Consider the following 13244-nt stretch of genomic DNA (forward strand, 5'->3'; position numbering starts at 1 on the left):
GATGGATGGATGGATGGATGGATGGATGGATGGATGGATGGATGGATGGATGGATTTATATATAGTATGGAAATGGATGTAATTACTTGTTTTTTGTTTTTTTAAATAGTTTAGAACTTCTTCAGTTCTGCATGTGATTTTTGTTATTGCTTAAGATTTTGAATAAAATAAATTTGGTCCTAATACTTGACTAATAAGATGTACATCTTAACTTTAGACTTGGGTGAAAAAGTTGAGTCAGTTCCATTTCTGAATGCTGAAAATAGCTATTTAAATAAATACAATCTGCACAATGCACCATCTTTGATCAGTACCGGTACTTAAAATATACTTTTTCAATTATATACTTGTAAACTACATGTTTATTTAACCCTGGGTTAAACTTTTAAGAAAATAATAATAAGACCTTAACTTAAATTGCCTGTTTTTTTGTTTGTTTTTTTAACCATCAACATTTTTAGCATATCTAAATGTTGACAAGTTTAATGCTACTCACAAGCCAAGGCTGATATGATGAGGATCAGCAAAAGGCAGAGCTTAGAGTCCCCCATGGCGAGCTCGTTGGAGCTCCCTCCTTCTGGGTTGGCGAGTACTCAGTCGAGACTGAAGTCTGTGTCAGAGTGTGGTAGTTTTATCCAGTCAGCTGAACTCTGTCAAAAGGACCAAGAAGCACAGACAGTGCTTTGAACGCTCAAAGTCCACAGCACACTCCTGTGTGGAGGGACAAAGGCAAAAGGTTTGAGAATTTAATTTAAAGCATGTGTAAAAACTGATAAGTTGTCCTAAAAGGATACAATCTTATACTTGGTGTAGAGATCTGGTTGGCTAACATGTATTTGAGATAATTGTGGTGACAAAAATGTAAAAAAAAAAATGTAGAAAATTTGTTTTCATCTTCTAATTTTTTATGTTTCATTACTTCTAGTAATTCCCCAAAATCAGATGTGTTTAAAAAAAAAACACACACACATATGTATTAGGTTCTTTAAAGTTAGAATTTGTATTCGCAATTTTCTCATCAATAATAGTAATCAATTATAACTATCTATTAGATTAAAAGACATTTAGGGAAAAAAATTTCACAAACTGATTCAATGCAGCACTGCAGCGTTTGGGTTTAGTTCACAAAGCATAAAAAAAAAAGCTTTAATTTATGCTGCAAAAATCTAAGGTAAGTTCAGCTCTTTGCTGCAGTCTGAGCAGGTCACTTATTAGTGATTAGTGATCAAAACATGATTTGAATACAAATCCCTGCACTCTAAATGGAAAAAGATCAACTTATAAACAGATTTAAAACTTAATTCTACTAACCAGTAGAACAATAAAATTTGATATTCATATCAATAATGAGGTTCCTTCAGTAATTTAATGCTGTTCAAATGATTCTTTTTGCTTTTAGAAAAGTTTACTCAGAAAGACAAATTTCGGTCTATTTTGTCTTTTTCTTAAGGAAAGTTACCAACTATTTATACATTGATGTTCAAATGCAATTATTTTTTGTTAAGGCAAAAAAAGTTCTTGCATATCAGTAAGCTTACCGTGTTGGTCTCTTCTATAAGGGACAGCTGCCTGTTGTTCCACTTCCACTGCCAAAAGTGAATACAGAGAAAACATTTACCAAACTTTTTTAGGGTGACGATATGAACTTTGAAACTTTGATCAACAAACATCCAGAGATCCAAGCAGACATTGACTTGCTGTTAGAAATTTGAACTATACTGTTATTTGTGTCAGCTCTTTTCCGAAACTGCTGAACTCTCATATATGTTTCACTGCAACATATGATACATATTTCAAATGGGAGATCATAGAGCTCTTTATGCAGAGTGGATGGGAAAATGGATGGCGTTAAATATAGGGAAAAAAGGCTATAAAAATTCACCTGAATATTATGATGCATTTTACCATTAAATATATGCCTGGTACCAAAGCATCTATAAATGCAAAATTTTTATCCTTCTGCAAATTTTTATCTGAGTGTTTATTGTGTGAATACTTTTTGGACCCTACTGCAAAAATTGAACTACCCTTCAGGAATCATAGAATATTTGAATTCAAATAAATAAGGTAATAAATAGTGTATATAACAAACAGTCTACCTCTTGACTAAATACCTCTTCATTAATTTCATCTGTTCACTGATTTCCCCAGACTTTCATTGCAGGTTACACTGCATTTCAGTCCAGTTTATGTCTGCACGTTGGCCGCTTGCATCAAGTATTTTTTTTAATAATTGTTATTATTATGCTATTTTGTTTTGGGTTTGCTTCTGTGTTTAGCATCATTGTTCTGTTTCACAGTCAGACTATAGCCAAGCCTCAGCAGAAAAATGTACCGTACTTGAATCTGGCTGTAGATAACAGTGCAACATACCTAGAACTGTAACTCCAAAACAATCTGAACTCTTAAATGTGCCATTGTACTCTTTCAACACATGCCTTAATCACTGCAACAGCACCATAGTGTTAAAGCTATTAATTAGAGGCGTTTTTGCTCAACATTTTTTAGGAAGTTCTTCAAAGAAGGGTTCCTTCTTTTTTTAAGTTTCCGACAACAGGAGAATAATCCTTCTCACCGCAGGGTGATGATTTCAAATTAATTTTTAACCAGTCTTGAATATGAATAGCAGCAACAACTGTAATCTGAAATGTACTGAACATTCAACATTGATAGAATTATTGTGTCCTAACACATGGGCCCTATATTGGTAAAAGAGGATAGTTTCTTTTCAACCTTGGAGTAGCTAAAACTAATGCCGCTTACTAACTAGATTATTCAGGGAGTAATATAAAAATGTAATTTTACTAATCTTACAGATAGCTAATTGTTCTATCCTTTCTCTAGAAAAACATTACGTAAAAAGACAACTAATCTCTAGTTTTTGTGCAAGAACTGCACAATTTGTGAAGATGAGCATACTTATTAGACACCTTTATGGATTTACAATCAATCTTTTTTTGTCTGTTGACCTAATTTGAGTTCAGTTGAACTGACTCCCCCGATGTTGAAAGGTAAGGATTTGCTCTGTAAAGAGATAACAAAGTTTCATAAGAGAACAGGACTGTGTATGGCACTAAAGATGTTAGTCATATGCATTAAATTTGTTTTTTACAGATTAAGGTGGGAAGGCAAAGTACCTGTACTATGTCTATTTTATTGAGGGCCATTCAGATTAGTGTGAATATCGATTTCTGGGTCTTTCCCCATGATTCTAAATTTTCTTTTTTTTTCTTTTTTTTTCCTGGAATCTAACTATGCAACATGAAAATAAAGATATGATCTAATCTAAACTTTTCCCTTGTTATCTCTTAGGGTTGCCCAATTGATCTTTCTATAAATCTGCTTTCAGGTCCCTGCTGAGGAAAAGGATCCTTATGGCATATGATGCCACCATGATGTCACCACCTTGTGGGTAGTGCGGTTGCAGAATTCCGAGAGATGCAGTCTTAGTGTTTCCTCTTTGTTTCATGCATTAAGTACTGACCAGAGACTCTTTTTTGCAAGCTAACAGACAATGGTTATTTAAAGAAAAATATATTTTTAGATTCCTCTTACTTATATTCCTAACCCATCTTCAAAATGTGTTAACATTTCTACTAAATTCCCACTATTAATTATAAGAATGAAAGAAGAGTGTGTGTGTGTAGAGGAAGGGCTGGGTCATATGTGGTCAGTGACTCTCTGTCACTGACCACATATTCTATGTTTTTTTTTTTAATACCTTTAATGCTGAGAAGGCAGACTCACACAGTTAGGTTGTTGAAAAAGGAAAAGTAGAATGTCAATCAAGGTAGTTAAAAAATAGAATAGAATAGAATAGAATAGAATAGAATAGAATAGAATAGAATAGAATAGAATAGAATAGAATAGAAAATCCCTTTATTATTCCAAATTCTATATTTCCTATAAGGGGAAAAGTCTCAACCCCCACCCCTAGGTTTGTCATGCCAATACAAATTATATTACAAAATGATGATTAAAAACATTCTACTATGTTTTATGGTAATGAAAAATTATAATTAAATAATTTATTTTTTGCATATTTCGCACTGCACATTTGTTTTCCTAATTTCCATCCAATTCTGTGAGAGCCACCTAGCACCCCCTAGTGGCTCCAATTAAAACAAAAACAAAAAACAACACTGCTTATTGCTTTCTTTCAACAATGACTTTATTATTGCCACTCTCCCACAAAGACCAGGACTTTTGAGTGTACAGTATGCTCACCTTGTATATTCTCCATAGAAACTAAAATATTTGGTCCCTCTGCCCAGACAGTGAAAGGATGTTCTGTAGACAAATGAGACAAAGGCATACAATTAAAGCATTTCAGTAAAAGAAAAGAACACTTACTGTATAAAAAAACAAACAAAAAAAACACAGTGAATGTTATTATTATGCTCTTGACCTCTTCGTTGCATCAGGATTTCAACTGACTAAAGGATGGATTCTGTAATTTTTCCTAATGGAAAATGTCCAGCAATCTGCTTCTGACCTTAAACCAAGGCAGTCGGGACAAATAGCACAACGATCTAAAGCACATTAATACCTCCACTATTTTTTTCTTTTTTTTAATGCTTTTTTTAGTCTCAAGTTGAATAGCTTTGGTTTTCTATTAATAAACGAACTAGGTAGGTTATCTTTGTCTGACATTTTAATTATTGTAACTGATCATTTGAGGAATAATGCAAAAGCAATAGAAATCTTTATGCAGTATGTCTACATGAAATGCAGCATTAATACCAAAAGTTTTATTTATAACATAGTGATTTATGGACTAAAGCAATTTATTTATTTCATAGAGATGGTTGTTTTCATCAAATTCATATTTAGTATTTTTCAAGTTCAACCTTTTTTTATTGTTAGGGTTTCAAAGGGCTGCAGAGAACCTGTCCTTTGTTTGTGTTTTCAGTTAAACTTTTTTTTATCAGGGTTTTGGGGATAAAGCAAACAGACAATCGATTTGCTTGAATCTTTCACAATCATCTCATGAAATCTGGCAGCAGCTCCAGATGAATAGAAAATCAGCAGAAGGTGATTAAAATGGACACGCTTAAAACCAGAGCAAGCCTGAATCAGTTGTTAATTTCCAGTCACACCATCTGAGAAAGACATGCAGAAAGCGAACAAAGCAGCTATGAGAGCATATAGCAAATCAATCAATCAGTTAAAAGGTCACTGCTCTAATCAACGGCCAACACTGGTCTTTTTAAAAGCAATTACCCAATTATTTCCTTTATATTTTTAAACTCAAAAAGATTTTTCTTTTTTAATGTGACCTCCTGATTGTGATCTGTGGGGATGGTGACGTGACAGATGCAGTAGTTTTGACACAATAAGCTGTGCATCATGCTCAGTGTAGTCAGAGCTTATCTGAATGTTTCTTAATCACATTTCACAAGCCAGAGTGCAGCTTGCTGCTCAGAGCAGCTTTCCTTTTAAAGATGCTACTTTAAAAGAGAACATTCAGCGTGATTCAATTATGGATAGATTTTAAGCCGGTCCACCAGTTCATCTCTCTCAGAGATCAATTAGGAAACATGATAAGCTGTAAAAATTGAACTCAAGTTACAAAAACAACAAATGTTCAACAAAAGCAAAGCCTGTATGTCTAATCTCAAGCAATATCAGATCTAAAAAACTTTTATTTACAACCTGTTCATTGACTCAGGCTTTGATGCAAAAAGGCTTATCTGGAAAGCGATAGCAGGGAAGGTTCCAGAATAAACTGTCCCTCCTTTTGCCATCCCATTTAATCTGAGGTTCCTCAGACAAAAAATTCAAATTCTTTCTTTTTGACTTGTGACAAAAAAGGATTAAATTAAACAAGTGCAAGCTAAAACTGACTGATCCATCTCTCTACATATTGTTCCATAACATTATCTGTTTATCACTTATGCTGAAAGAGGCAAAAGCTCTGGAAGTTTAATTTGGTTTTAGAGGTGACATTAGCTGTTTGATTGAGATGAATCTCACACTATTGAGGTTTGGGGGAAATTAGACATATATTTCAAATATTGGTTGCATTGATATTTTAAGATTTTTTGCAAATTTAAAGGGGTAGTCATCTGGGAAAAGTTTGTGCTATTCTTGAAAAGTAAACAAAAATCATGCTCTTCTCTCTATCCTGTGGGGGAAAATTGGGAAATACTGTCCTCCAGAAGAAGAAAAGTTTTTCGGGATGTATTTTGCATGTCTCATTAGATTTGCAAATAATAATACAAATCTTCTAACACAAAAAAAGCCTAAAAAAGAAGCAAAAAAAACAAACAAAACATAAATCACCTGCAAATAACACACTGCATCGCCTCATGCTACTTTCCCCTGCAGAGTTTTGACTTATCAGTCAGTCAGGTTGAACAAACACTGGCTGAAAGTCCAGACATGATGAAGTCATGCACAGGGTATCTCTGTGTCATAAACTGGTTCACCATATTGTTCCCCAGCTTTATCAGAAGCTGACAGACAGTACTTAAACTAAACCTGACTGCCCTGATTAAACCCTTCCATAAAGGCAGGTCAGAGTGAGTCTATTATAGGTAAAGTATCCCATAATTCCAACATACACAATAGTTTTTGTATCACTGACATGTTAATGTTAAAGTTGTATGTTTTTATTTTCTTGATTAAATCATAAGTGCAGCTCATACTGCGCCAAAACATATTTAGACAAAAAATGTTGGTGCAGTCGAGATAAATTTAAGTAATTACATGAACAAAAGTTCCCATACCCCACTTAAAGGCCCGTCTATGTAAAACAAGATTGCTCACTTAGTAGTTGTACAGTAGGTTTAAATGTGCGCTAAGAGTAATTAATAGCTATAACATACTTGAATCTCTTTAAGGAGCAATATATAAATCTTTTTCTTATATTCATCTATTTATGATGGAGCAAACTACAAATGTTAATACAAATACTATTATGTATCACAATGCAATTTGTTTAATTGTAAAATGTGGATTCCCAGCTCATTTCTGCCGAACTTACTTTATAATCCAAGTACGGTAATACATGTAAACCAAACAGCATGAGGAACATCAGTTTGGGACAAGCAGATATAGCTAATTTTTCCTCTTTTTGCCATTTTATCTTAACTAAACAAAAAGGGGACTTACTGATTTGGAGCCGATTAAGATAATGTCTGTTTTATAAAGCTGTTGAACAACTGAGAGACAACGCATGCTAATTCTTTTATGGATTTAAAACAGTCAATCAAATTATTACACATAGAAAGAAGAACATTAGCTGTAGGAAAAAGGGAATTGTTAATCATTAACATAAAATCCAGTTTTGACATCATAAAAAAGTGTCATTGTACTCTGTAGTGCATATTTTAATTGTAATGTGTCATAACAGACAATAATTACATGTAACCCACAGTATAAGAATATTGCTTCAATTGTAATAAAATACTTTATCTGGAACTTCTGTGTTCTGCAGGGACAGACCACAAAGTGCAATAAAAAAGTGCAGTAGAGCAGAAGAGATAAGGAAGGTGAAGGTTTTATGCAGCTTATCAGCACCACACAGTTCTTCTGTTTGCCTAATTATGTAATTTCACTTTTAACCCTAAGTGGAACAAATCTGGATGTTTAGAGACCATTTACCCACAGAGGAAGTTAATGAAAACAATCAAGGAATAGATAAAGAGGCCCATTTATACTGCCTAGATGTTTAATGGATTTGCTTTCTATGTGTTTTGGTTAAGACCTTAAGGAGACATATAGTTTTAGCAGTGGTAGAGCTAAACTGCTGAAACAGTTATATCAGCAGGCATGGAATCAGACAGGTTTTCTGGGTCAAAAAGTCAAAAGGGTTTCCTCCACAAATTGGTACATATTTTAAAAACATTCACATTTTTCATAATCTATGAACATTTTAGACACAGATTTCTAAAATATGCAAATTTACAAAGTTTTGAATATTTCCTTATTGCAATTAACCTTTTTTCCCCTTATCAGCAAAATGGTACTTGGACTTTGACTGTAACTATGCGTTTTTCGCTGCTAAGACACAGATTAAGCTTTGAGGAAAAAACTTTGCAGATGAATTAGGTGTAAAACTAAAGACAAACTAATTAGAAAAAAGTAAGTGTTAAACGCTGGAACAAAAAACAAACAAATAAAGAAGCTGGTAGTGAATTAACAACATTAAAGGATGGGTCAGACTACTCTAGTGCTCTATTGTCTATATAGACAGTGATCATTTTTCTCCTGAAGAACTTTTGACCCTATGGTCTCATCTTCAGTTGAGAGGAAGTGGTTGGATAGCCTCATTAGGAGGGTCAGCTCTGTTCTAGGATGGACACAGTGCAGGTGGTGGGAGACAGAAGGCCTGTAAGAAAAAAAACCACAGACAATGTCTTCCATCCAATGCATGAAGCTGTTCAAGAGCTGGAGGGCTCCAGGGTGACAGACTTTTGCATCCTAGATGCACAAAGGAGTGCATCCGCATATCCTTCCTTCCACCTGCTGTTAGACTTTATCATCTTTGCTGCTCCCAACAGACCCAATACCTGTTCAGAAACATGCTAATGGTTGCACAGGTTCTTGATCTAAACAAGGATTATTTGCACTGTTTCTTATCTATGAAACATGTGTTTAACAGATGTTAGGAAGACAGATATTAATGACTACTTATGTTAAAGACCATTTGTGCAGCTGTGCATGTTCAAGGAAATTATGTCTTTTTTCTGTTTATAAAGCATTCCTAACCCAAAGACAGCATCAGATACATAAAATTAAAGATGCATGAAGTGCATGTTTCTAAAATGTTGCCGGGTGTACAGCTATTTGCATCGACATGTAAACTAGCTGCTACTTCTCTTTTTCTTCTCTCTAACTTGAGAAAATTATACTTTTTACCCATATATACCCTATTTAAATATGTACTTGGAAAGTATTTTTTGCTTTTAGTTCTGAGTGGTGTTTCTTTGCTGTTCTGTACAGATTTAAGTCTTACTTCCTGTATCTAAGATCTCAGATCTTAATCTTATAGTAAGCGTGTCCAGAAAACCAAAGATAGGGTAGCAGAGGTCATGAGAATTTAGGTTATAGGTAAAAGATCCCACTACTGATGTGCTAGAGCCTTGTGAAATATTATAGCAATCAGCTACAGGTAGACCTATGCAAAGTTATTACGCATGCAATATGTAACAGAGTTTTTGTTTTGTTTTTTTCAAACAGTAAAATCTCCTCCAGCATTTTTACCTAAAGAAAGGAATTAGTACTCATTCATACAAAATTACCTTGAAAGAAGTCACTAGTTCATAACATATAGAAAAGGGGAAAAAAATGCAGTTAAACCTTACATTTGGTCATTTAGGTATAGAACTGTATGCATATCAGATTTTTTTGTTATGTGTGCAAATCTCTCAGTCATTTAAAGGAAGTTTTTCACAACACTGTCAAATTAAATAGTTAATATAGTAGAATCCTCAGTTACCAATTGACAGCCATAAATGGGAGTAATACACCTTACTCTGTTTAATGTAAAGAAAGCCAAATCAATAACTTACCAAGGCCTTGTTGCAAATGGAGCGGAAGAGTAAATGTACTTTGTGTACTGAAGGAAGGACAAAGGGTCACAGAGGCGTTCAAAGATGTGAAGAAAGATTCTAACAAGCAGAAGTGAAGCTAATTTGTGTATCTCTTTCTTGTGTAAAAATGTTGATAAAATCTAGCTAAAAAAATAACCACATTTGAAAAAATACTCTATTTTACAGTATTATATGTAGATTGCTGCAGCAGCTAATAATGATATCACCAATAATAAAAATGGAAGATCTGATTTGTTGTACATAACCCAATGAGGTGTAAATTGTTGTAGCTGTAAATGTCCTAAAAAAAATCACAACCAATTTGAATTATTTATATACATGTACATACATATGTAAACCAGTTGCTTATTCAAGTCTATTTTTATCCAATATTCTATTTTATCCTATCTGTTTTTTATGAGTTGCAAGCTCATTTATTATATGCATGTGATATTTTGAATGTTTTTTGCTTTGTGTGTGTGGTGAAAAATGTGATGTAAGAAACCATCAGGGATCAATAAAAAATGATGACACAACATGGCACCACTGCATCCTAACAAGGTAAACTCTTTAATTATTGGCTAGAGTCGGATTTTGCCCACAGTCATCCCTACCGCATATAACCAGCCCTGCCTTGTCCTATCAAACCCACCTATCAGATGAGCCTCAGAAATGACCTACCGTAACCCTTTATAGGGCACTCCATGAAAGACTTTAAGTATCTAAATTAAGTCATTTTCTCTTAAAATAAGTGCATTTTTTCTTGAATTGAGCGGGTAAATGAGACACTTTGCAAATGCAATAAGAAAATTTACATTTAAAATAAGGAAAAAAAGTGCACTCTCCTATTTCAAGTGCATAATATAATATAATATAATTTTAAGGATAAAAATGCTTCTTCCACTGGGAGATTTACTTATTTACCTACTCAAACTAAGGGTAAATACACTTATTTTAAGACATTTTCACAAATTTTTAGATCATTTTATAGTGTGTTATTGGAATCCAGAATGAGACATTATTATTTTTGTAACATTCAAAAACTATGGATATTTTGATAGCAAAAATGAATGGCAATGTAATAACAAGAAACACCAACTTGCCCGAATATATTAAGAAAAATAACAAAAGAAATTCATAAAAAAAAAAACACTCTGAGAGTGAAAGAAACACTTTTTTTGAGGTACAACATAACCCTAGAGGCATATTAACCCTTTAGCTTTACTTTGTACCTTATTTTTCTTGACTTGTTATTCTTTTTTCCAACTTAATTTAAAGTAGGTAATATATCATTAATTGGTCAAATGCCAAAATAAGATGTGCAGTCATGTAGCAGTATATTTGCTGAATGGCTGGATATAGATCTTGTGCTTCTAGACCTCACTGAGGGACAGGAGGACTTCATTGCTAAGATTTTCTAAAGGCACAATATAGCGCAGCCAGCGCCCTCTAGTGGATGGTCATATCCCTACTGACCTGCAGTCCCTGTAGGGGTATTTTATAATGAATTTATCATGAATTCAAAGTAATTTGGGGTGCTTTTCTGTCCTGCTTGTTTTTAAATATACTTTTGATTTCACTATAAAATTAAGTTGATAGTAACGTTGTCGATATTAAACCTTTAATATTAAACAATTGGCCAAACATTATTGATCTTGGCAGTTATTTACTGTATAATTTATAAAGTATTATATTTACTCTCAATTTCAGTCATACAGAATTAAAACAAATATACAAACGTAAATATCTGAGTGAAAACTACATAAATCCCAAGGTTAAACATTTTTTAGTAGCTACACCTCCAGTTAAATATTTCCTGCGTGACTTTTAGTGTTTGTTATATTCAAGGATAAAATATCTTTATTTTCATTATGAAACAACTTTTGCTGAGTCGTCTAGCTTAAAATGCACCTATAATACACAGAAAGAAATTAAACAAAAACAGAGCATCCCTAAAGAACAATTTTGAAGAACTTTTTACCCACTCTAGATGCAACATTGCTTTTTTTTTTTATTGCTTTCATGATTTAATGGTTGCCAAGCTTCTGTTTACTGATAGATGAATGCATGGTGAACAGGTGGCTGCAGAACAAGCCCAAATCACTAAACCTCCAGCAACATGGGGTTGATCTGAAGTGTTTTGAGCACATTTTCTGTTTGATTTGGCGCCAAATATGGCTCTGAGGATTTTGGACAAATAGGTTTTTCTTGGTTTCATCTGTCCAGGGATATTTTTTGATGCTGTTAAGATATAATTCTACATCACTATAAGCCATACTGTCTTATTCCTACTTTTTTCTTTAAAGAAACACATTTGTTCATTTTTTTAATAATCTTTTTTATTTCTGTTGATTGTTTTAAAATAACCTCATAACTATCTTAGAATGGCTAGGCAACAAAAAATACTGCGGATTCTATTTAGCATTTCAACCAGCAGTATATCATGGATGAAAAGAATTTCTTTGTTTTTTCTCAATAAAAGAGAATATTCAAGTTATTTTAGCAACGTCAGACTGTCGATATCAAATTTCAAACTGGATGCAGCAACAAAAGCAACTTCAGAGCTCTATACTGCTGTCCCTGATCCCCTTTTCCAGCTGTATTGTACTCACTCTCAGGTCTAGATAAACATGCCATGTGTTTACAGAAACAGGTGTCAGGCTTCAGCAGGTTGTGCGTACACACACATGCATACGCTCATGGTTAATTATTTATTCTCCCACTGCAATGCTGACATACACACCATCCTACCTGCAGTGTCACAAGAGAAGTTTCTGATGGACATTAAAGGGAAAAGCCCAAACAGAAGGCTTACAGGTATATCCTTATAAATTAGAATAGATCTGAAAAGGTAATTTAATTTTTTTAAATATCTAAAATAAATCTTACACTGTATTTTTAACATTTTATTAACTTTTTATTAAAATTTTAAAAAGTGAAAAGCAAACACTTTATTGCTACATTACAAATAGAAGGATGAACTTCCAGAAAGAATTTCTGTGAATATTTTTAAAAAGCATTGTAGAGAAAAACTCCCAGATTTGGTAGAATTCAAAACAGCTGAGTTTATGTATAAAGCTATAAATAAACATCTACCAGAAAATATTCAAAAGCTGTTTTCTGATAGAGTGGGGGACTATGACTACAGGGAAAACCTTAACTTCAGAACCCTGAGGGTTTGAACCACAATGAATAGAATGTGAATTTCAGTCAGTGGTGTGAAGGTCTGGAATAAACTCCAAAAAGAGCTGAAGCATGAGTCTGTTTAAAAAAAAGGCTCAAACTGATGTTTTTCAACATGTACTGTGATGAGGAGGGGAGGTGAATGTCACTGTGGTGTTGAGGTGGGGGGAGCGGGTGGAGGGACTGTGGTGTCGGGCTGTGGCACTGAGTGCTGATGTACAAGGGTGTAAATGTGGATTTTGACCTTAAGTGTATATATATATATATATATATATATATATATATATATATATATATATATATATATATATATACATATATACATATATATGGCATTTAGGTCATCTGCATTATTTGTCTTGGCATCCCTCATCTTCCTCTTAAGAATACTCTACATATACTCCATGAAAATAAGGTTACAACAGTTTGCTGACTAATCAAACCCAGTGTGACCATGGTATTTAAGCAGATATTTCTACCTTTGACTGCATTTTGATAAAGATTAGCAGCAAAGGGAAGCAT

General features: G+C 33.6%; 1 protein-coding gene across 1 annotated transcript in view; it reads right to left on the minus strand.

Annotated features, from left to right (window-relative positions):
- The window catches only part of LOC107081658 (apolipoprotein B-100-like), a 22891-nt gene extending 21306 nt beyond the window's left edge, over positions 1–1585 (minus strand). Inside the window, exons 1-2 of the mRNA XM_015369841.1 lie at positions 1539–1585; positions 497–711 (exon numbers count right to left, since the gene is read on the minus strand). Of these exons, the coding sequence (XP_015225327.1) occupies positions 497–551 (55 nt within the window). The 5' untranslated portion in view covers positions 552–711; positions 1539–1585. The remainder of the gene's footprint in view (positions 1–496; positions 712–1538) is intronic.
- Between the last annotated feature and the right edge of the window lie 11659 nt (positions 1586–13244).

The sequence above is a fragment of the Cyprinodon variegatus genome, unplaced genomic scaffold (genome assembly GCF_000732505.1).
Source record: "Cyprinodon variegatus isolate N-32 unplaced genomic scaffold, C_variegatus-1.0 Scaffold38, whole genome shotgun sequence".
NCBI classification, from domain to species: Eukaryota; Metazoa; Chordata; class Actinopteri; order Cyprinodontiformes; family Cyprinodontidae; genus Cyprinodon; species Cyprinodon variegatus.